General features: G+C 38.2%; 1 protein-coding gene across 2 annotated transcripts in view; it reads left to right on the forward strand.

Moving 5' to 3' along the window:
- The window catches only part of GCC2 (GRIP and coiled-coil domain containing 2), a 90,600-nt gene that overhangs the window by 16,604 nt on the left and 48,348 nt on the right, over window positions 1-25,648 (forward strand). For both annotated transcript variants that reach the window (XM_024552354.3, XM_045189150.2), the window contains exons 10-13: window positions 8,883-9,002; window positions 11,555-11,719; window positions 12,032-12,136; window positions 12,783-12,945. In XM_024552354.3, coding sequence (XP_024408122.2) covers window positions 8,883-9,002; window positions 11,555-11,719; window positions 12,032-12,136; window positions 12,783-12,945 — 553 coding nt within the window. The remainder of the gene's footprint in view (window positions 1-8,882; window positions 9,003-11,554; window positions 11,720-12,031; window positions 12,137-12,782; window positions 12,946-25,648) is intronic.

Here is a 25,648-nt window from a genome sequence, read left to right on the forward strand (position 1 = left end):
ATATTTAAGTCTTTTATCCATCTTGAGTTTATTTTTGTGTATGGCGTAAGTTGGTGATCGAGTTTCATTTTTTTGCACATAGCTCAGACAGTCCAATTTTAGATCTGTCCTTTCACCACATAAGCTATACTACCCCAGTGAGATTTAAAAACACAGAAACCAATGAAGAAGGAATTAGAAAACTATTTCAGAAATATCTACTTAGATTTTTTGCTTAAATCCATACACCAAAATAAATTCTAGAGGGTTAAAGAGTATTGCCAAAATAGAAGTGATTTTTTAAAATCTAGAATAAAATACTGGGTCACTAGACTTCGGAATATGAAATACTTTTCTAAACTAAAAAGCAATTAAAGAAGTTACAAAGGAAAAGATACTGAACTGTACAAAATATAAAATTAACCTGAAAATATGATAAGGGATTAGTATCCTTAATATATACAGATATCTCATAAATCCATTTTTTAAACACACTTATTTGAAATTGATATATGGACTTATTAATCTTTTATCAGCTATTAGGAGCTTGATTCTGTACATATCAAATTATTAATTTTCTCCAGAGGTAGATGAGGTATGCCAATATATTTAAAATGTAGATTTCAAAAGACTGAAAATAAGAAGAGTGAATATTCAGTAACTGTGAGACAAGTATAAAAGGTATAACATGCATAATGAGAATGCCATAAGGAGAGAAAAGAAAGGAACAAAAGAAATATTTCATACAGTAATGACTGAGCGTTTTATCAAATTAACATTAAATACCAAATCACAGATCCAGGAAGCTAGGAAACACCAAGCATGATAAACACCAAAAAATTTACACCTAGGCATATAATTTGTAAACTTCAGAACATCGAAGATTTTAAAAATCCTGAAAAAGGCCATAAGAGGAAAAATACCTTACTTGTAAGAATTGCATCCAACTTCTGGTCAAGACGGCAGCGTAGGTAAATGCAGTACTCAAATCCTCCCACAACCACATTAAAATTACAACTAAATTACAGAACAGCCATCATTCAGAACCACCTGAAATCTGGCTAAATGGAAGTCCTACAACTGGGGAGTTAAAGAAGCAGCCATATCAACACTGGTAGGAGGGGTGGAGACACAGAATCAGCTGGTCCCTCACCCACATATGGTAGATAAAAATTGGGAAGGATATCTCAGCTGTGGAGGTCCACCCAAGGAGCAAAGGGTTCCAGTACCAAACCTGTTCTCCCAGCCCAGAGTTCCAGTGCTAGAAGAGAATTCCCCATAATTCAGAGAAGTCCCGATAATTTCTGACTATTAAAACCACCATGGATTAAAGCTGAGTGAGACAGAGACTTCTGGAGTCCAAGCCAGTTTCTCTTAAAGGGCCTGCATGCAGACTTACTCAGACTCACTTGCTCTGAACTCCAATGCTAGGGCAGCAGGTCAAGAGGCATCAGAGACATACAAGGAGGAATTGAATAGCATCAGGGTGAGAGCAGGGGGCCAGCTTTCTTCCCAGACAGAAGTGCTGGCAGCGGCTATTATTCCTTTGATGAGGCCCCCTCCACCACTATCAAGATTCCATCAACCTAGCTCATACTGCCCTGCCCTGAACCCTACCCCACCCAACTTTTAGACCCATTCAAATGGTTTCCATTTGCTTTTCCATAACAATGGCTTGTCTTGGCTCATGCTTCAGATTTTCCTAAAATCTCTCAAAACACACAGCATGTGGCCTTAGCATGCCCAACCCTGGCACTAGCAGCAGCCGGCCTTGGTTCATAGCTTGCCCTCACCTGGGCTCCTTCAAGCCCAGCACAAGTAGTAGTCATCTGCAGATCACTTTGTAGCTTATGTTGGGTGGCCCTGGGCAGAGCACAGGTGGAGGCTGACTTTGGCCTGCACTTCCTGGGAATCCCCAGAACCAGTGCACCAAGTTGACAGCTTCAGACCACATTGAAGCTCCAGCAGCCAAACACCTTCCCCAAGTGATACATTCAGGGGGTAGATTTAGTGGGCACCAGAGCCCTGCTGAAACAAGTCCTGCTCTGTGGGATGTGCTCCAGCATGGTGGTCCACCTGAGACAACGTCAAGCATACCAGCATTCACATCATGGAGGTGCTAGAAGGAGAAGAGAAAGAGCAAGAAATTGAAAATCTATTTGGAAAAATGACAGAAGACATTCTTAACTTGGTGAAGAAAATAGACATACAAGTACAGGAAGCACAGAGAGTCCCAAACAAAATGAACACAACAGGCCCACACTAAGACACACCATAATTAAAATGCCAAAGGTTAAAGACAAAGAATCTTAAAAGCAGCAAGAGAAAAACAGTTACCTACAAGGGTGCTTCCATGAGACTGTCAGCTGATTTCTCAACAAAAACTTTGCATGCCGGAAGGGATTGGCAAGAATTATTCAAGTAATGAAAAGCAAGGACCTAGAACCAAGATTTATCTACCCAGCAAAGCTGTCATTCAGAATCAAATGACAGATAAAGTGCTTCCCAGACAAGAAAAAGCTAAAGTTCATCACCACCAAACCAGTGTAGATAGATAGATAGATAGATAGATAGATAGATAGATAATAGATATAGATATATCTCTTCTTTAAGAAGAAGAAAAAAAATTAAAATATAAACAATGAAAACACCAATCAACAATTGAATCTGTAAACCAAAATGAAGTAGCAGGACAGAAACAGGCTCATAGCAACAGAGAACATCTGACAGTCACCAGATTGGAGGGGGTTGGGAGGATGGGTGAAAAAGGTGAATGGATTAAGAAATACATATTTGTTGTTACAGAGTAGTCATGCAGATGTAAAGTACAGCATAGGTAATATAATCAATAATATTCTAATAACTATGCATGGTGTCAGATGGGTGTGTGATTTATCAGGTTGATCATTTAGTAAGTTATGTAATGTCTAATCACTGGAGTTTACACCTGCAACTAGTAATGTATGTCAACTATAATTGAAAATTTTTTTTAAATGATTAAAAACAAATTTAAATAAAGAATTACATATAACTTCTCAGAAACAATACACAAAATGAGTGTGGAATGAAATACTTATATTGTTGAGAGAAAAATATTCATTAACTAGACTTCTGTGCCCTGTAAAACTATCCTCCAAAAAGTGAGGTAGAAATAAAGACTTTATCAGATAAAAATTGAGGGGGTTAGTCAACATGCCTTTCAACAATTATTAAAAGTTCTTTAGAAAGAAGGAAAATGGTACATGTCAGACCCCAATAGGCATATTGAAGAACAAAGTGGGAGAATTAACACTATGTAACTTCAAGACTTACTATAAAGTCACAATGACTGATTGTGGTATTGCTGAAAGAATAGACAGATCTATGAAATAGAACAGAAAGCCTAGAAACAGACCTATATACATATAGTCAACAGATTTTTGGCAATGGATGAAAGATAATCTTCAACAAATGGTGCTGGAACAAGTAGACATCCACATGCAAAAAAAAAAAAAAAAAAGAAAGAAAGAAAGAAAATAATTAATCTTGCCCTGGCTGAGTTGCTCATTTGGTTAGGTCATTGCCCTGATAGACCAAGGTTCCAGGTTCCATCTCTGGTCAGGGCACATAGAAAAAGCGACCTGTGAATGCATTCATAAGTGAAACAACAGATCACTGTTTCTCTCCTCTCTCCTCCTCTCTTTTCTCTCTCTCTCTCCCCTCCCCGCCTCTCCCTCCCTCCCTCCCTCTCCCTCTCCCCCACTTCCTCTCCTTCTCTCTCCACTCCCCTTCTCCCTCTCCCTCTCTCTCCTCCTCTCTCACTTTCCCCTCTCTCTTCTTCTCCCTCTTCCTCTCTTTCTCTAAATGAATAAATAAATTTTTAGAAAGTCAGTAAATTTATTAAAATAAATCTAGATATTAAACCCTACAAAAATTAATTCAAAATGGACCAGAGAGCTAAATATAAAATAATGCTATTAAACTCCTAGAAGATAATAGGAAAAAACCTAGATGACCTTGGGTATGGCAATGGCTTTTAAGATAGATCACTGAAGGCATGACCTATGAAAGAATTAATAAGCTATAGTTAATTAAAAATTTACTGTGTTGAAGATAATGTCAGAAGAATAAGAAGATAAGCCACAGAGCAGAAGAAAATATTTGCAGAGGACATGTATCTGGCAAAGGACTGTTATCCAAAATATACAAAGAACTATTAAAACTCAACAATAAGAACAAAAAAAAATACCCTGATTTTTAAAATGGGCTGAAGTCCTTGACACCTCACTAAAGAAACTATACAGGTTGGAAATAAGCATATGAAAAGATACTGCACAACATATGTCATCAGGGAAATGCAAATTAAAATGAGATACCAATTAGAGTGGTCCAAATCCAAAAAAACAACACTGCCAAATATAGGTAAGGACATGGAGCAATGGGAATTCTCATTTATTGCTGGTGGGAATGCAAAGTGATGCAGCCACTTTGAAAGAAATTGGGCCATTGCTTACAAAACTAAACATACTCTTAGCATAATATTCAGCAACCATGCTCCCTGGTACTTACCCAAAGGGTTTGAAAACGTATATCCAAACAAAAACCTACACACAGATGTTTGTAGCATCTTTATTCATAATTACCAAAACTTTGAACTAATCAGATGGCCTTCTAGATGAATGGATAAATAAACCGTGGTACATTTAGACAGTTGAATATTACAGTCATGCACCACATAATGACATAAGATGGTGGTCCCATAAGATTATAATGGAGCTGAATTTCCTGTAAGAAATAGAAGGATATGTGGTTCAGAAAGGAATTTTTTTTTTATCTGATGGAAGCAATGTTGTGGAGCTTGGCAATAGATTCCCTCTCATTCACAGCACCTCAATTTTGAGTGCACAGATTATATCCTAGTCAATGACTAACCTGTTTCAGATCACAGGAACCTGTCCTCCCAAAGCTACATATTCAGAGGGCATTATAGCTCTCTTAGCTCCAGCTTGATGGTCTTCAGGGTACACAGCTGTAAATTCTTTGTTGAGGACCTAAGATCCTGTACAATGACAGAAGTCCAGAGGGGCTATTTTAACAAGGATTGAGTGCCACTGCCACTTTAGGAAAAGCTTTTGGTGGTAGTATGGAGCCAGCCTGTCCTTGTTCTTTGGAAATATTCTCAAGTTGTAATGATGTAAAACATAGATAAATTTTATTCCATCAGTTCAATGCCGGAGAGAGCCCTTTGTGCTAGATAGGGTTGATGGAACTAAAACCAAATTTCCATTGTCCAAATACTGAGTCCCTAGTTCTATGCCCTCTCCATGTTAAATACTCTTTTTTTTTTTATGAGTGCCACAAAGTTACTTGACCCAACCACTGCTCCAACATGCAATAGCCAAAACCATGTTGCCATGCCAATTCCTATGTTCCTTTATCTCTCCATCTTGATTTCTTATGGCCATCTTTCCTTCCTGACATTACTGTGGTCTGTGTCTTAACTAGCCAGTTTCTCCTCTATATTTCTGATGAGTCCAGCATATAGCCCTGTTCAGGGAGCAGCACTGACAGCTTTATGTTCTATTTTTGACTCTCCAGTGGAAGCAGGTGAAGGACTTTTGGGGCAGTGTTTATAAAGCCTACCATAGTGTACAGTAATGTCCTAGGCTTTCACATTCACTTACCATTCACTGACTGACTCACCCAAAGCAACTTCCAGTCTCCCAAATTCCATGAATGGTCATGGTAAGTACCCTGACCATTCATGGTGCACCATTTTTAAATCTTTTATACCTTATTTTCATTATACCTTTTTTATGTTAGATACACAAATATTTACCATTGTTACAGTTGCCTAAGTATTAAGTACTATTACATGCTGTACAGGTTTATAGCCCAGGAGCCTAGATGTATGGTAGGTTAGACCATCAAGGTTTGTGCAAGTACCTCTATGATGTTCCTGCAATGAAACCACCTAATTGATGCATTTCTCAAAATATATTCCCATTATTAAGTGATACACGACTGTATTCAGCACTAAAATAAGCTATTGAGCCATGAAAAAACATGGGAGAAACAAATGCATATCATTACTAAGTGAAAGAAGCCAATAAGACAAATCTATATAATGTATGATTCCAACTATATAACATTGTGGAAACAGTAAAACTATGGAGACAGTAAGAAAAAAATCAATGGTTCTAAGGGCTTATAGGGGAAAAGGGATGAATAGGTGGAACATGGGATTTTTAGGGCACCATAACTGCTCTGTAATAGTGAATATATGTCATTATACATTTGTCCAAACCTATAGAATGTACAGCACCAAGAATGAACCCTAATGTGAACTATGGACTTTGAGTGACGATGATGTTCAATGATGAACCAATGTAGGTTTATCAGTTGTGATACATGTATCACTCTGGTGGTGAATGTTGATAATGAAAGAGGTTATGCATTGGAGGGAGGGAGGTGGGTAATGGTAATTCTCTGTACTTTACCCTCAGTTTTGGAATGAGCCTAAAACTGCTTTTAAAAATAAAGTCTGTTAAAACATTTTTTAAAGTAGATTTCATAGTTATAAAATTGTTCCAATCTTTTAGTAAGTTAGAGATTCTATTTGTGATGAAGCAAAAGGATTTAAGGTCAAAACAGAGGTGCTGATAATGTTTAAGAATGATGATCATGTTTAGTAAAAACAGATATATAACTAAGTTCCATGAGGTTCCTCCGAGAGCATTATTGTTAAAATGCTGAGTAAATTTGTAGATTACTTACGAATTTAGCTAAATAGTTTCTTTTCAGTGTTTATATATTACTTACAATAATAATTTTTACCAGCTTTTTAAAGAGATCTGAATGTGCAACAGTTCTGAAGTTACAGTAATTGCCCATTATTAATTTGCTTAGAAGCATCAGCATGCCCATCACAGAAAGGAGATTGTTCCATGTATGTCATTCATTTTTTGTTCCAAGGCTCTCGTTAAGAATAATAGGTTAGAATTTCCTGTAGGGGGTCATTGTTTACTAGAGTTGGCCTTGGTATAGCAATTCAATATTTGCAGCTATTCACAACTACTAGAACAATAATGAGTAAAAACAAAAAACCAGATAGTCTAAGAGGGTTAAGGTCTTTTTAAAATTAAGGTGATTTTTGGAGTTAGATCCACATACCTCAAAAACAAGCATGGCATCTATGGAAAAGAAGACATGATTTCTCAGCCCCATGTTTATGTATGTCAGGAAGTCACAGAACCCTCAAATAAATATGGACAAACAAATTTATAAGCCAGATTCTACATTCCCAATCCTTGCCTTTTGCCATATTACTAAATGGGTAGACCATAAAATAGAAATTCAGATTCTGACAGTAACCAGTGTGAACAATAATTAACTACGCAGAGGCCCAGGGCTGGTAACTCAGTTTGTTAGAGTATCATGCCAATATGCTAGGGTTGCCCGTTCAATCCTGGGTCAGGCACAAAAAAGAATCAACCAATGAATTCATAAATAAATGGAACACCCTCTCTCCCTCTCTCTCCTTTCTCCCCCTCTCACTGTCTTCCCCTCTCTCTTCCCTCTCCCTCCCTCCTTACCTCTCTCTAAAATCAATAAATAGAACAATGTAAAAATAATAACAATCGACTATGCATAAATCAGAATTAGATTTGGTTGAGAGTCAGGATTGGCGAGGCAGAGCATATAATTGCCATGTGTGAGACTACCAGAGGAGCCTGGGAAGGTGATCCAAGGATTTAAAAGGTCCAGGGCTGGATGAAGGTCACTTTTCAGGGCTCCCAAAATAAACTTTCAAAGAAAACTCAAACATTTTCTTAGATATTTTGGATACAAATTCATTTATATGAAGGAGAACAATCAGTAGTTGTTCAGGAACAAAGGCAAAAACAGGTTTTAGAAGAAAGGGGACACAGGAAAAACTATAGACAATCTGGAAACAGTGAATCTCATTTATGTATTTTTTAAGGTGACCTGATTGGCTGCTATGTAGCAAAGAGGTCAGTCAAGGCACTCTGTCCCTGAATAGGGGCCAGCTGGGAATGTCCAAATAATTCAGTTGGTTTCATAGTATTTAGAAAATACTGAGTTTTTTGCCATAAGATATGAGAGACTATTTATATAACATCTTCAAATGGTTTACCATTATCACCTGTACTTTATATTAGAGTAGGCCTGAAACATTTCATCTTTCTTATTTAAAATTTTTTTTAGATTTTATTTATTTATTTTTAGAGAGAGGGAAACATCAATGTGTGGTGCCCGACTGGGGACCTGACCTGCAACCTAAGAATGTGCCCTACTGGGAGTCAAACTGGCGACCCTTTGCTTCATAGGCCTGCACTCAATCCACTGAGCTACACCAGCCAGGGCTTTTCTCATTTTTTTTAAAAGATGTTGTTTATTTATTTTTAGAGAGAGGGAAAGGGAAAGAGAAAGAGAGGGAGAGAAACATCAATGTGTGGTTTCCTTTCACACACTCCCAACTGGGGACCTGGCCCAAAACCCAGGCATGTATCCTGACTGGGTATCGAACCTGCGAGCCTTTGGTTCACAGGCCGTTACTCAATACACTGAGCCACACCAGCCAGGGCTCCTCCTCCTTAAATTTTGTTTATGCTTCAGAAGTTTATTTTCTGTTGATGACTCAAATATTTAACTTGGAAATATATTGTATACATTTAAAATCCTCTTTCCCTTTAATAGATCTCCTCATACTTAAAATCATCTGAATTATGCTTATTTTATTATATAATGCCAGTTAGGTATTCTATCAAATGTTGAATTTAGATAAATATTGAAGCTTCAAGAATAGACTCATAAACCTTATATCAAAATGGCTTGATGATGTAGTCTGACTGGTTGAATGTATAGTATCCTAAAGGTAATTATTTTGTCTTTTATTAAAGAATCTTTTACTAGAATATGATAAGCAGTCAGAGCAATTGGATATAGAAAAAGAACGTACTACTAATTTTGAGCATCATGTAGAAGAACTTACAAGACAATTAAGGACTTCAATTTCTCAGGTAACTTTAAGTACAGAAATGAACATTGTTTTTTGACATGAAAATTTTAATAATTATATTTCAATATTTTTGTAATTACATTTCAATTTCATATTTTATGACTATAAAATATGAATTACATTTTATTTCTGTCTAAAATTTTATCTTTCAATTTCATTTTTAATAATTATAAAATATGAATTATATTTTATTTAAAAATTTTTTAGACTTGAACATGTTAATAATTTCAATTTCAATATTTTTGTAAAATAAAATTAACACATAGTCAGAAACTTAATTTCATTTTCTTTTTCTCACTGTTGGGGAAAAAACTAGCAACTATTCTGTCTTATTTTTTTTTAATGTACTTTATTGATTATGCTATTACAGTTGTCCCATTTTCCCCCTTAATTCCCCACCACCCTGCACAACCCTCCCACAAGCATTCCCCCCCTTTAGTTCATGTCCATGGGTCGTGCATATAAGTTCTTCACTTCCACATTTCCTATACTATTCTTACCCTCCCCCTGTCTATTTTCTATCTACCATTTCTGCTGCTTATTCTCTGTACCTTTCCCCACTCTCTTCCCCTCCCACTTCCCCACTGATAACCCTCAATGTGGTCTCCATTTCTGTGATTCTGTTCCAGTTCTAGTTGTTTTCTTAGTTTGTTTTTGTTTTTTTCTAGGTTCGGTTGTTAAGAGCTGTGAGTTTGTTGTCATTTTACTGTTCATATTTTTTTTCTTCCTTTTCTCAGATAAATTCCTTTAACATTTCACATATTAAGGGCTTGGTGATGATGACCACCTTTAACTTTACCTTATCTGGGAAGCACTTTATCTGCCATTCTATTCTAAATGATAGCTTTGCTGGATAGAGTAATCTTGGATGTAGGTCCTTGCCATTCATGACTTCAATACTTCTTTGCAGCCCCTTCCTGCCTGCAGGGTTTTTTTTGAGAAGTCAGCTGATAGTCTAATGGGAAGTCCTTTGTAGGTAGCTCTCTCTTTTTCTCTTGCTGCTTTTAAGATTCTCTCCTTATCTTTAATCTTCCGTAATGTAATTATGATGTGCTTTGGTGTGTTCCACCTTGGGTCCCACTTCTTTGGGACTCTCTGAGCTTCCTGGACTTCCTGGGAGTCTATTTCCTTTGCCAGATTGGGGAAGCTCTCCTTCATTATTTGTTCAAATAAGTTTTCAACTTCTTGCTCTTCCTCTTGTCCTTCTGGCACCCCTATGATTCTCATGTTGGAATGTTTACAGATGTCCTGGAGGTTCCTAAGCCATCCCTTTTTTCTCTTCAATCCAACACACCCTACGACCTAACCAAAAAGCACTCAGTGTCGTAGGCCCTAACCTGGGCTGATGCGCACACTCCAACCAAGTTGGTATGTTGACCACAACTGTGGCTCCTAGCCCTGGGTGCCTGTTCCTGGGTACCAGATGATGGGGATCCCGGCCCTCAGGATCTGGTGTTGTGTCTGCAATATACAAATACACAGGGACTACAGAAATCCTGTGGAGAAAAAGGGGCTGCATGGCCACACTAAGTGAGAGGGTGAGAGGGCTAGAGAGAGCCCAAGAGAGAGCCCACCCCTGCCTGGACAGGCTTTTATTGCTTTTCTGGGCACATTACATGGAGGATGGTGCTCATTTACTATGCACAGGATCACCAAAGGTGATTACCTTTTAAGGAGGACAAAAGACAGAACACTGCTAATTACTTCAAAGAGAAGGATGTTACAGCTCAAGGGGGAAACTGGTCACACTCCATACTTGGGTGGTTTAGCACAGACTTTAGGTAGATAAAGGTACTCAGTAAACATTTGCTGCCTCAATTCAGAGTGAGGGAGTTTTAGCAAGAGCAAGTCTCATAGCAGTCTAGGTACAATGCAGGCCTGATTTCCCACTGGAGAACCTATCCATGGACATGGGTCCAGCCCGCCAACCTCGCTTCTCACTGGCTTTTCTGAGTGGGGGCTGAGCCACGTTTCCCACAGGTGGAACAGTTCCCCACAAATGTGGGACTGTGCAGTCTGGAAGCCACTGCCTCTCTCAGTCCACCAGCCACCTCCTCGCCACCAGTCCTTTCTACTCGGTTGCCCATCTCTGCCCCTCCTACTGGTGTGGATGAATGTTTCTTCTTTAACTCCTTGGTTGTCAGACTTCCATACAGCTCAATTTTCTCTCAGTTCTGGTTGTTTTTTGTTTTTAAATTTGTTGTCGTTCTTCTGGTTGTGGGGGAGGCACAGTGTGTCTACCTATGCCTCCATCTTGGCCAGAAGTCTATTCTGTCTTACTTATTGCTCTAATCTCAGTTCCCCTGGGGTTTTTATATTATTTTTGTATTTTCCTCTTCCACTGTTCCTGGTCTCTTGTAATGTTTGCCAATTAATATCAACAATGATAGGGCTTAAAACTTATCCTCAATTTAACATTGTTATTCTTTGGAATAGATTTTGAAATCTTTGTTTTTTTATACTATACCAAAATTCTCATTACTGTACCACTTTTCTCTTCCACTCCTGTATATTTTGTGTGTGTTTACAGCAATGAATCATTTGTCATTTTAGTGTGAAAAATTAAATTCTGATAAAGATGATCTCCTGGCTCATGTTGAAACACTGCAATCTAATGCCAAGGTATTGGAAGAACAGATTTTAGAAGTCCAAAAAGCCAAAGCAATGGCAGACAAAGAGTTGGAAGCTGAAAAACTTAAGAAAGAGCAAAAGATAAAGGTAAAAACAGTCCCATGGGATTAATTTATATTATATATCAATGTTTTTATCAAGGTATTATTTAGAAGATGGAAAGGTTAATGAGTAGCTTTTGTGGATACAGCAGAATTCTTTAATTTCTTAATGTATACAAACTATGAATTTGAGAATCCAAGCTATGATTTTCAAGTTTATATTGTTTTAATATTGAAATATTTCAAACATTTTTTATTTTACTATGTCAGATTTATTTTTGTAATTCCTTTTAAATACCTTGTTTTTTAATGTTGGTTGGCTTGGGGTTGGGGGTGGTATTTTTATTTCTAATTTTAGGAGCATGCCAGTTCTGTAAAGGAATTTGAAGAACTTCAGCTACAACTTCAAAAGGAAAAGAAACAGCTACAGAAAACAATGCAAGAATTAGAACTGGTTAAAAAGGTAAAATAAAACATCAGACTCAAAACTGAAGTCAGTATTTACATTTGTTAAACTATTCTATAAACATTGAAAATAAATGGTCCAAAACCAATATTACTTATGGTGCTAAAATAATCATTTATAAATCTCTTGCCCCCAAATATTGAAAATTTAACTTACTTTTTGAGTTCCTGTCCCTCCAGAATAATCTAAGCTCATGAATTATTAGATTTTGGTGTGATATTTTATTTTTGTACATGATTGTTGTATGACACATGAAGGTTTAATGTGAAAAGTTGAAATTTATATTATAATTACAACTTTGGCTTACTTTTCTCAACTTTTTCAAACACGGGGCTAAAAATAAAGGTATTATTATACAAGCTGCTTAAAATATTAGTGTTTATAAATAAGAGCCCAACAAGAGAAGAATTACCAGTTAAAATGAGATATGATGAAATAGTGGAAATTGGATTAAACTATTAGAAAACATTTTGAAATTACAAAGTAGAAAATATCCAACTTCTTGGATCTTCATTATTGTATAAACTTTATTTCAGAAAAGCATGGTAGGATCTGTTTATTCCTGTGGCATCTTTTTATCCATTTTACAAATGAAATTAACTGATCTAGTGTTTTATGGATCTCTTGTTTATAATACATGCAGGATGCCCAACAAACTACATTGATGAATATGGAAATAGCTGATTACGAACGTCTGATGAAAGAACTAAATCAAAAGTTAACTAATAAAAACAGCAAGATAGAAGATTTGGAACAAGAAATAAAAATCCAAAAACAGAAACAAGAAGCCCTGCAAGAAGAAATGAGTGAGCAAAACACAATTCATTTTAGCTTAACGATAATTTCATCATAATAGAATATAGTGGAGCAACATTAGTTGTTTATTTCACAAGTTTTTGATTGCCAGCCAAATGTTTCATACAGTGCTAACTGTTATTAAGGACCTGAAAGGTTGTAAAACCATTTGTGGTTCAGACATTGACAGTCCATTATGGTGCATGATGCGTTCACTTAAATATTTCTTAAGTACCTGCTGTGTGAGTAATACAAAGATAAAAAAGAGTCTTTGTTGATGATTTTTTTATTGTCAGCAGAGTGGGATAATTTAAATAGCAGTGAAATCTTTCTTTTTAAGGTGTTTATATTCCATTTTATCCATAAAATAATTTCTAATGTAAGTATCTAATATAAGCTAGAAATATCCCTTAAAGCCTAGCTTCTTCAGCTACATCTCACAAATTGATATGTTGTGTTTCTATTTTAATTCGGCCCAGGATGTTTTTTAATTTTCTTTGCATTTTTTCTTTGACATGTGGTTTATGTAGAAGTGTATTGTTAAACTCCTAACTATTTAAAGGAATTTTCACATATTTTTCTGTTAATGATTTCTAATGTAATTCTGTTGTAGTTAGAGAACATACTCTGTATGATTTAGTCCTTTTAAATGTATTGAGTTTTGTTTTATGGCCCAGAATATGATTTCTTTGCATAAATGTTCCTCACTCACTTGAAAATAATGAATTAGACTGTATTAGTTGTTAGATCGTTCTATGTAATGTCAGTTAGAGCAAGTCAGTTGACAAGGTTAAGTTTTCTATATCCATAGTGATTTTCTGACCACTGTTCTACCAAGTACTGAAAAAGGTATGTTGAATTCTCTGATCATAATTCTGAATTTATTTTTCTTTTTGGGTTTATCAGGTTTGTTTCATGTTATTTGGAAACTCTGGGGTTAGCAACATATACATTTAGTATTGCTAGCCGTTTTTAGTGATTTGATCTCTCTCGTGAGATGTTTTTCTTTTTATCACTGGCAATAGTACTTTTTCTAAAGTCCACTTTGATGTTAATATTAATTTAACCATTCTACCTTTCTTTAGTTTTCTATTTACATGGCATATCTTTCCCCATTCTTTGGCTTTCAACCTGTAAAGTCTTTATTTTGTTTATTTATTTATTTATTTATTTATTTATTTATCCTAGCTTTTCCATTCTTTTTAAAAGATTTTATTTAATTATTTTTTAGAGAGAGGGGAAGGGAGGGAAAAAGAGAAGGAGAGAAACATGATTGTGTGAGAGAAACATCAATTGGTTGCCTCTCGCACACCCCCAACTGGCGAACAGGCGTGCAACCCAGGCATGTGCCCTGACCGGGAATTAAACCTGTGACCTTTCAGTTTTCAGGCCAGTGCTCAACCCACGGAGCCACACTAGGCAGCATTCTCTTCATAGACCAAGTGTGGTTTTTATCTATTTATTTTAACTTTTATTCTATTAACTTTTTTATTGTTTATGCTGTTACAGTTGGCCCAGTTTTGCCCTCCTTCACTCCCCATCACCCCACCTGCTCCACATTTCCAGAGTCATTCCCCTCACCATTGTTAATGTCCATGGGTCCTTCATATAGGTTCTTTGACTAATCCCTTCCTCTTTGCATCATTACCATCCGCCTCTTTTCCTCTGGCAGCTGTCTGTCTATTCCCTGTTCACATATCTCTGGTTCTATTTTGCTTGTTAGTTTATTGTGTTCATCATATTCCTCTTATAAGTGAGATCATATGGTATTTGTCATTCACCAGCTGGCTTATTTCACTGAGCATAATAGTCTCCAGTTCCATCCATGCTGTCAACAAAGGGTAGGAATTCCTTCTTCTTTCTCAGTGCTGCATGGTATTCCATTGTGTAAATGTACCACAGTTTTTCAAACCATTCTTATGCTGGTGGTAACTTAGGTTATTTCCAACAATTGGCTATTGTAAGTAGCACTGCTGTGAACATAGGGCTGCATAAGTTTTTTTGAATTGGTGTTTCAGGATTCTTGGGGTATATTCCAAGCAGTGGAATCGTTTGATCAAAAGGCACTTCCATTTTTTAGTTTTTTGAGGAAATTCCGTACTGTTTTCCACAATGGCTCCACTAATCTGCATTCCCATGAACAGTATACTAGGGTTCCCTTTTCTCCACATCCTCACCAGCACTTGTTTGTTGATTTATTAATGAAAGCCATTGTGACAGGTGTGAGGTGATATCTCATTGTGGTTTTAATGTGCATCTCTCTGATGGCTAGTGAAATTGAGCATGTTTTCATATGTCCATCGTCTTTTCAGGTCCTTTGCCCATTTTTAAATTGGATTGTTTGTCTTCCTGGTGTTGAGTCATGTGAGTTCTTTATATATTTTGGAGATATAAACCTTGTCTGAAGTATTATTGACAAATATGTTTTCCCATACATTCGGTTTCCTTTTCATTTTGATGGTGGTTTCTTTAGCATGCAGAAGCTTTTTAATTTGATGTAGTGGCATTTGTTTATTTTTTCCTTTAATTCCCTTGCCCTAGGAAATATATTGGCAAAAATATTGCTATGTGGGATGTCTGAAATTTTCCTGCCAGTGGTTTCTGCTCAAACTTTTTTATGGTATCACAACTTAATATTTGTCTTTTATACATCTTTAGTTTATTCTGGTGTATGGTGTAAGTTGGTGGTCTAGATTCATTTTTTTCTATGTACCAGTCCAGTTCTGCCAACACCATTTGTTGAAGAGGCTATTTTTACTCCATTGTATACTTGTGCACCCTTTAATACTAATTAACCATAGAGACTTGGGTTTATTTCTGTGCTCTCTATTATGCCCATTGATCTATGTGTCTGTTCTCATGCTACTACCAGGCTGTTTTGATTACAGTGGACTTGTAGTATAGTTTGACATCAGGTTTCGTGATCCTTCAAACATTGTTCTTCTTTCTCAAGATTGCTGTGGCTGTTCTAGCTCTTCTTTGATTCCATATAAATTTTTGAAATGTTTCTTCAAGACCTGTCAAATATGCCATTGCTATTTTAATAGAAATTGCATTGAATGTATAGATTGCTTTGGGTAGTATGGATATTTTAATGATGTTAATTCTTCCAATCCATGAACATGGTGTATGCTTCCATTTATTTATATTTTCCTCAATTTCTTTTTTTTTTTAATTTTAATTTTTATTGTTGTTCAATTACACTTGTGTGCCTTTTCTCCCCATCCCTCCACCCCACCCCAGGTGAGACCCCCTCCCTCCCCCACCTCCACCCTTCCCCTTGATTTTGTCCATGTGTCCTTTATAGTAGTTCCTGTAATCCCCTCTCCTCACTGCCCCCTCCCCACTCCCCCCTAACCATTGTTAGATTGTTCTTAACTTCAATGTCTCTGGTTATATTTTGTTTCCTTTTTTCTTCTATTTATTATGTTCCAGTTAAAGGTGAGATCATATGGTATTTGTCCCTCACCATCTGGCTTATTTCACTTAGCATAATGCTCTCCAGTTCCATCCATGCTGCTGCAAAGGGTATAAGCTCCTTCTTTCTCTCTGCTGCGTAGAATTCCATTGTGTAAATGTACCATAGTTTTTGGATCCACTCGTTTGCTGATGGGCACTTCGGTTGCTTCCAGTACTTGGCTATTGTAAATTGTGCTGCTATGAACATTGGGGTGCACAGGTTCTTTTGGATTGGTGTTTCAGGGTTCTTAGGGTATAATCCCAGCAGCGGAATTGTTGGGTCAAAGGGCATTTCCATTTTTAGTTTTCTGAGGAAATTCCATACTGTTTTCCACAGTGGCCACACCAGTCTGCATTCCCACCACTAGTGCACTAGGGTTCCCTTTTCTCCGCATCCTCTCCAACATTTGTTTGTGGATTTGTTTATGTTGGCCACTCTGACTGGTGTGAGGTGGTAACTCATTGTGGTTTTAATTTGCATCTCTCTGATGGCTAGTGATGCTGAGCATCTATTCATATGTCTCTGGGCCCTTTGTATGTCTTCCTTGGAGAAGTGTCTGTTCAAGTCCTTTGCCCATTTTTTAATTGGATTGTTTGTCTTCCTGGAGTGCAGTCGTGTGAGTTCTTTATATATTTTGGAGATCAGGCCCTTGTCCAAGGTACCATTGGCAAATATGTTTTCCCATAAAGTTGGTTCTCCTTTCATTTTGATGCTCTTTAGTCAAGCAGAAGCTTCTTATTTTGCTGAGGTCCCATTTGTTTATTCTTTCCTTTATGTCCCTTGCTTTAGGGGACGTGTCTGTGAAGGTGTTGATGCGTGGAATGTCCGAGATTTTCCTGCCAATGTTTTCCTCTAGGACTTTTACGGTGTTAACGATGTATATTTAAGTCTTTTATCCGCCTTGAATTTATTTTTGTGTATGGTGTAAGTTGGTGATCGAGTTTCATTTTCTTGCACATAGCTGTCCGGATTTCCCAACACGATTTGTTGAAGAGGCTATTTTTGCTCCATTTTTGCTCTTGCCTCCTTTGTCAAATATTAATTGACCATAGACACTTGGGTTTATTTCTGGGCTCTCTGTTCAATTCCATCAGTCTATGTGCCAGTTCTTATGCCAATACCAGGCTGTTTTGATTACAGTGGCCCTGTAATACAGTTTGATATCAGGTATTGTGATCCCTACTGATTTGTCCTTCTTTCTTAGAATTGCTGCAACTATTCGGAGTCGTTTATGCTTCCATATAAATTTCTGAATTGTTTGTTCTATATCTCTGAAATATGTCATTGGTACTTTAATAGGGATTACATTGAATCTAAAAATCTCTTTGGATAGTATGGACATTTTCATGATGTTATTTGTTCCAATCCATGAGCATCGTACATGCTTCCATTTGTTTGTGTCTTCCTTAATTTCTTTCTTCAGTGTTGTGTAGTTTTCTGAGTACAGGTCTTTTACCTCTTTGGTTAGGTTTATTCCTAGGTACTTTATTTTTCTTCTTGCTACATCAAAAGGGATTATTTTTCCTGATTTCTATTTCTGATATTTCATTGTTGGTGTATAAGAATGCCTTTGATTTCTGAATATTGACCTTGTATCCAGCTGTTTTGCCAAATTCATTTATTAGGTCGAGTAGTTTTTTGGTGGAGTCTGTAGGATTTTCCATGTACGCTATCATCTCATCTGCAAACAATGACATTTTCATTTCCTCCTTTCCATTTTGGATGCCTTTTATTTCTTTTTCTTGTCTAATTGCTGTGTCTAGGACTTCCAATACTATGTTGAATAAGAGTGGTGAGAGAGGGCATCCTTGTCTTATTCCTGATCTTAGTGGGAAAACTCTTTTAAGTTTTTGTCCATTGAGTATGATGTTGGCTGTAGGTCTCTCATATATGGCCTTTATGATGTTGAGGAATGCTCCCTCTATTCCCACTTTGCTGATTGTTTTTATCAGAAATGGGTGCTGTACCTTATCAAATGCTTTTTCCGCATCTATTGATATGATCATGTGATTTTTGTCTTTGCTGTTGTTGATATGATGTATTATGTTTATTGATTTGCGAATATTGTACCATCCTTGCATCCCTGGGATGAATCCAACTTCATCATTGTGTATGACCTTTTTAACATATTGCTGGGTGCGGTTTGCCAGTATTTTGTTGAGGATTTTAGCACCTATGTTCATCAGCGATATTGGCCTGTAGTATTCTTACTTTGTTATGTGTTTATCTGGTTTTGGGATTAGGATGATGTTGGCTTCATAAAATGAGTTTGGGAGTCTTCCATCTTGTTGAACTTTTTGAAATAATCTGTGGAGGATGGGGGTTAGCTCTCCCTTAAATGCTCTGTTGAATTCTCCTGTGAAACTCTCTGGTCCAGGGCTTTTGTGTGTCGGAAGCTTTTTGAGTACTGTTTCAGTTTCATTAGGTGTTATTGGTCTGTTCAGGCTTTCTGCTTCTTCTTCACTGACTTTTGGAGGGTTATATTTTTCTAGAAATTAGTCCATTTCATCTAGGTTTTCACATTTCTTGGCATATAGTTCTTCATAGTAATTTCTTAAAATCCTTTGTATTTCTGTGGTATCACAGTTATAGTCTTTCCTCTTTCATTTCTGATTGTGTTTATTTGGGTCCTCTCTCGTTTTTTCTTGATAAGCCTGCATAACGGCTTGTCGATTTTGCTTATCTCTTCATAGAACCAGCTCCTGGCTTCATTGATCCTTACAATTGTGCTTTTAGTCTCTATGTCATTTAATTCTGCTCTGATCTTGGTTATTTCCTTCTTTGTACTTACTCTGGGTTGTCTTTGTTGTTGTTCTTCGAGTTCTTGTAGGTGTAGGGGTAGGTTGTTTATTTGAAATGTTTCTGTTCTTTTTAGGTAGGCCTGTATTGCTATGAACTTCCCTCTCAGGACTGCCTTTGCTGTTTCACATGGGTTTTGGATTGTTGTGAGTTCATTTTCGTTTGTCTCCAGAAACTTTTTGATTTGTTTACTATCTCATTCTTGATCCATTCATTGTTTAATAGCATGCTATTCAATCTCCATGAGTTTGAGTGTTTTGGGTTTTTTTTCCTTGAGGTTTGTTGTAGGAGAAAATGTTTGATATGATTTCAATTTTCTTGAACTTGCTGAGGCTTGTTTTGTGTCCTATCATGTGGTCTATCTTTAAAAATGTTCCATGTGCATTTGAAAAGAATGTGTACTTTTCCTTCTTTGGGATGAAAGGCTCTATATATATCAGTTAAGCTATTTCATCTAGGGCATTGTTCAATGCCACAATATCTTTGTTATTTTGTTTGGAAGATCTATCCACTTTTGACATTGGGGTGTTAAAATCTGCTACTATAATTGTGTTGCCGTCAATATCTTTCTTGAAGTCCTCCAAGATTTCCTGTATGTATGTGGGTGCTCCTGTGTTGAGTGCATATATATTTACTATGTTTATATCTTCTTGATGGATTCTTGCCTTGAGTTTTATGAAGTGACCTTCTGGGTCTCTTTTTATGGCTCTTTTTTGGGAAGTCTATTTTGTCTGATAGGAGTATTGCTACCCCGGCTTTTTTTTTTTTCCTGTCCATTTGCTTGGAATATTTGTTTCTAGCCCTTCATTTTCAGTCTGTGTAGGTCTAGAGTTCTGAGATGGGTCTCCTGTAGGCAGCATATGTGTGGGTCATGTTTTCTTATCCATTCTGCTATTCTGTGTCTTTTGATTGGGGCATTCATCCATTTACATTTAAAGTTATTATTGATAGGTTATTATTCATTGCCATTTATTTGTACTTGTGTTCCTCTCTCTTTCACTGTTTCTCTTCCTGTTTTCAAAGCAAGCCCTTTAGCATGTCCTGCAGAGGTGATTTGGAGGAGGTATATTCTTTGAGGCTTCTTTCATCCAGGAAGCTCCTTATTTGGCCTTCCGTTGTAATTGAGAGTCTTGCCGGATAAAGTAGTCTTAGTTGTCCGCCTCTGGTTTTCATTACTTGGAATATTTCTTGCCATTCCCTTCTGCCTTGGAGTGTTTCCATTGAGAAGTCGGCTGCTAGTCTTATCGAAGCTCCCTTGTATGTTACTTCCTGTTTTTCCCTTGCTGCATTTAAGATTCTCTCTTTATCTTGGAATTTTGCCATTTTAATTATAATGTGTCTTTAAGTGGGCCTCTTTGGGTTCCTCTTGATTGGGACTCTCTGTGTTTTCTGGATTGGTGTGACTTTTTCTCTCATCAAATTAGGGAAGATTTCCATCATTAGTTTTTCAAACAGGTTTTCTATCCTTTGCTCTTCTTCTTCTCCTTCTAGTATCCCTATTATGTGGGTATTATTACATTTCATGTTGTCCTGCATTTCCCTTAACCTCTCTTCAATCTTTCTGAGCCTCTTTTCCTTTTCTTGTTCATTCTGGGTGTTTTTTTCTACCTTGTTCTCCACGTCGCCGATCTGATCCTCTGCTTCATCAAATCTGTTTTTGATTCCTTCTACTGTGTTCCTCAGTTCAGAGATTGTATTGTTCATTTCCTCTTGGCCCTTGTTAATAGTTTCTATTTCCTTTTTCATGTTGATGTAGTTTATAGTGAGTTCATTGTAGTTTCCATGTAGTTTTTGGTAATTCTCTTTGAGCTCATTAAGCTTCCTTATAACAAATGCTTTGAACTCAGTATCTGATAGTTGACTTGCCTCTTTCTCATTTAGCAGTCTTTCTGTGACTTCCTTCTTTCCTTTCATTTGGGGATTGTTTTTCTGTCTTCCCATTGTTTGTGAGACTCTTCCTGTTAGCCTCTGCTTCTTAAGCTGATCTGTTCTGACCCCTGGGATATATGGTGTAAACTTCTGTGGTAGAATACCTGTGAGAATTACTGGTACAGTCTCCTTGATATCCCGAGCTCACTGATCTTGGCTGTGTTTTATGTTGGCTGTGTGTATGTCTTTGGTTTTGGTTGTCATTGGGTCTTTCTTTGGTGGGTCCTTCCCACCAACTGGTTAACTGAGGGTCAGTTTGTCCACCACATCTTCTTTTCTGTTGTGCAGGTTTGGGCAAGTTGTGTTGGAGCTGGTTCTTCCAGGTGTAGAAGGTTTTGAGGATTTTCTGTTGCCCTTGTTCAGTTGTTTGTTCTGAGTAATTTCTCCACCATTTAGTTGTATTTCCAGATCAATCCAGGGTTGAGTTAGTGTGACTCCCCCTCCCTCCTTCACCTTGTTCTGTTGTTATCTGTTGGTGGTTCCTTTGTTGGTGGGTTTCCTCTTCCAGCAGGTATAGTGGTGTTCACAGCTTCCACTTACTCTTTTGTGATAGGCTGGAGGGGGAAGGCGAAATGGTTTAACACAGAAGGAGTGTATTCTATGATATTTAAAGTACCAGCCCTTAGAGAAGAGATAGGAGATCCTTTGGATATGTATAGTGTTAACCGTGATAATTCACCCACCTAGCTACTTTTTAGAAAGGGTCAAAGATAGGACTCTTGTTGGGGTTGGGGGGGGGAAGGATTGTGAGTTGGATCTAGAAAGCCGTGAGGTTGTGCGAGGTCAGATTATGAGGTAAAATGAGAGTAAAAGGTAGAAAATAGGTGTTATGTGTAAGAGAACAGAGTCAACTACAACAGTAATAAAGGTCAGGAAACAGTGATGTGGACTGAGACCTGGGAGGGGTTCTATGTAGTATTTACAAATGTATGGAACAGCTATTATTTACAATAATAATGGAGCAACAATCATATGACCTATGTGATCTGGATAACTAGAATAGGGGGTATAGGTCCTAGACCAGCGTGCTAATGGAACATAAGTGAAGTGAAAGACACTTAATTAACAATACACTATGAAAGAGAGAACAAGGGAAAACCAGTGAAACAATGCAAATTAACCAGTCAAGCGAAGAAGACTAAACAGAAAGAAGAGAAATACAAAAATACTAATAAAATGAGAGATGTAAGACTAATGAAAAAAATAATAATACAAATACACAATATCTTGCAAGTTCTCTGGAGTAGCAAAGTGAAATTTGTTTCACTGTCTCAGCTGTTGGGATGCCCCCTCTTTGGGTCCAACTCTGGTCTTTTCACAGTTCCAGGTTTTATTGTCTCACTTGTAGGAATTAAAAACAAAAGAAGAAGAAGGAAGCAAGAAGAGATATAAAGGGAAAGAAATAAGGAATAAAACAAGAAAGAAGGAAAGAGAGGAAGAAGGTGTTTAAAGAAAAAATAATAATAAACAAAGTGATAAAGAATTACTTAAGACACACAGGAAGGTGACGTCTGGTCTACCATCTTCGTGGGCAATATTTGTATACCGTCTACTGTACAACCATGTGAGACAACACACTCAATGGTCCTTTCCTAGGATTGGTATTAAGGCCCGAATATTCTCACCAAACCACCCACTCCTAAGAGTAATGGTTGGTACCAGGGATATTATTGATGGGAGAGACCTGGTTCTTCTTGCCAATGCATGTAAAGAATTAAAGATCAGAGGTGTTTCGGCCAAGATGGAGGCGTAAGTAGACACACTGCATCTCCTTGCACAACCAAAAGAAGGACAACAACAATTTAAAAACAAAAAACAAACAGAACTGACAGAAAATTGAATAATATGGAAGTCTGACAACCAAGGAGATAAAGAAGAAACATTCATGCAGACCAATAGGAGGGGCGGAGATGGGCAGCCAGGGTGGAGAGGACTTGTGGCAATGAGGCTGGCGGACCCAGAGAGGTAGATTGTGGAACGAATGGAGCAGGCAATGCGACAGCTAGCAGACTCTGCCCGTGACCCCACATTAGAGCATAGATAAACTGGGAGGAATGGCGGGGAAGCGAAGCAGACTGCGTAACCCAGGGCTCCAGAGCAGGGAAATAAAGCCTCAAACCTCTGAGTGAAAACACCGGTGGGGGTTGATGAGGCAGCAGGAGAAACTCCCAGCCTCAAAGGAGAGGTTGTTGGAGAGACCCACAGGGGCCTAAAGCGTGGACAAGCCCACCCACTTGGGAATCAACACCAGAGGGGCCCAATTTGATTGTGGGTAGCAAAGGGAGTGACTGCAATCTGGCAGAGACTGGAGCAGGCATCATTACTCCCTCTTAGCCCCTCCCCCACGTACAGCGTCACAGCACTGGGACCAGTGTTACCCTGTCCTGTTGAACACCTAAGGCTCCACCCCTTTACGTAACAGGCTCACCAAGACAAAAAAAAAAATGACCCAAATGAAAGAAACAGATCAAAGCTTCAGAAAAAATACAACTAAGCAACAAAGAGATAGCCAACCTATCAGATGCACAGTTCAAAACACTGGTAATCAGGATGCTCACAGAATTGGTTGAATTTGGTCGCAAATTAGATGAAAAAATGAAGGCTATGCTAAGAGAAACAAAGGAAAATGTACAGGGAACCAATAGTGATACGAAGGAAACTGGGACTCAAATCAACGGTGTGGACCAGAAGGAAGAAAGAAACATCCAACCAGAAAAGAATGAAGAAACAAGAATTCAAAAAAAATGAGGAGAGGCTTAGGAACCTCCAGGACATCTTTAAACGTTCCAACATGTGAATGATAGGGGTGCCAGAAGGAGAAGAGGAAGAACAAAAAATTGAAAACTTATTTGAACAAATAATGAAGGAGAACTTCCCAGTCTGGCAAAGGAAATAGACTTCCAGGAAGTCCAGGAAGCTCAGAGAGTCCCAAAGAAGCTGGACCCAAGGAGGAACACACCAAGGCACATCATCATTATATTACCCAAGATTAAAGATAAGGAGAGAATCTTAGAAGCAGCAAGAGAAAAGGAGACAGTTAACCCACAAAGGACTTCCCATAAGACTGCCAGCTGATTTCTCCAAAGAGACCTTACAGGCAAGAAGGGGCTGGAAAGAAGTATTCCAAGTCATGAAAGGCAAGGACCTACATCCAAGATTACTGTATCCAGCAAAGCTATCATTTAGAATGAAGGGCAGATAAAGTGCTTCTCAGATAAGGTCAAGTTAAAGGAGTTCATCATCACCAAGCCCTTATTATATGAAATGTTTATCTAAGAAAAAGAAGAAAAAAAATAGGAACAGTAAAAATGACAGCAAGCTCACAGTTATTACCACAACTAAAACAAAAACAAAAGCAAATGAAGCAAACAACTAGAACAGGAACAGAACGACAGAAATGGAGATTACATGGAGGGTTATCAACAGGGGTGTGGGAGGGGGCGAGAGGGGGGAAGGTACAGAGAATAAGTAGCATAAATGATAGGTGGAAAATAGACAGGGGGAGGGTAACAATAGTATAGGAAATGTAGAAGCGAAAGACCTTATATGAAGGACCCATGGACATGAACTGTAGGGGCGGAATGTGGGACGGAGGGGGAGGGCAGGATGGAGTGGAGTGATGGGGAGGGAATGGGAGAACTATAATAGCATAATCAATAAATATATTAAAAAGAAAAAGAATTACTTTAAAGAAAAAAAGCCTCCTGTGGGCTTCATACTGGCCAAGCCAGTTTTGCTGGTATTTTTGGCTGCAGCGGGCTGAGGGAGTTTGTTTTCACTCTTCTACATTCCAGATCAGCACCTGGTCAGCCACCAGCCCAGTTCCCCTTCAGCCTCTGGTCCCGCAGCAGCACACTCTCCTTGGGACTACGTGTGCAATCACAGGGCCTTTTGTGGTGCGCACTCTCCCTGGGGTCTTCCAGGGCAGCTTGGTGGGGAGGCTGGAGCGACTGCTGCAGGAGAATTCCCCAAACTGCTGTCTCTTCTTTTCACTTTTTGTTTTTGAGAAATTCCTCCTGCTCAATCCTGCCATTCCATACAAGGAAGGGCCTGTCCTCTTGGACAGCTCACCTCTCCAGCTATACCAGGACTGTCCAGGTCAGGGCCCAACACAGCCCAACTCTCACCTCTCCCCATCCGGCACACACGGTCTCTGTGGGCTTATCACTTCGTTCTTATTCCCCACCCTAGGACTTGAAGCAACCAGGTCTCTCTCAGTGCTGCTCAAACCTTGTTTGGCAGGGGAGGGAGCTGTTAACCCGGCTCTCTCCCAAGAGTCCTGTGGCAGATCCTGCGAGTGCCGGGCCTGGGGCTGCAGTTGCCCTGGTCCCCACTCTTGTCCCAGGGACCTTATTGTCCTGAAGCAGTCTCCTTACTGTCTGTTTTTCAGTGTCCTCTACACTTTTTGGTCTCCTGTCTTCATAAACGCTGGGGTACTGTTGACTGTTCACTTTGTTCCTCAGTAGATCGGTTAGGTGTTTCACCCATATGCAGGGGGAAATGGACTCTGCTCCCACCTATCTCAC

Source organism: Desmodus rotundus, chromosome 3, assembly GCF_022682495.2.
Source record: "Desmodus rotundus isolate HL8 chromosome 3, HLdesRot8A.1, whole genome shotgun sequence".
NCBI classification, from domain to species: domain Eukaryota; kingdom Metazoa; phylum Chordata; class Mammalia; order Chiroptera; family Phyllostomidae; genus Desmodus; species Desmodus rotundus.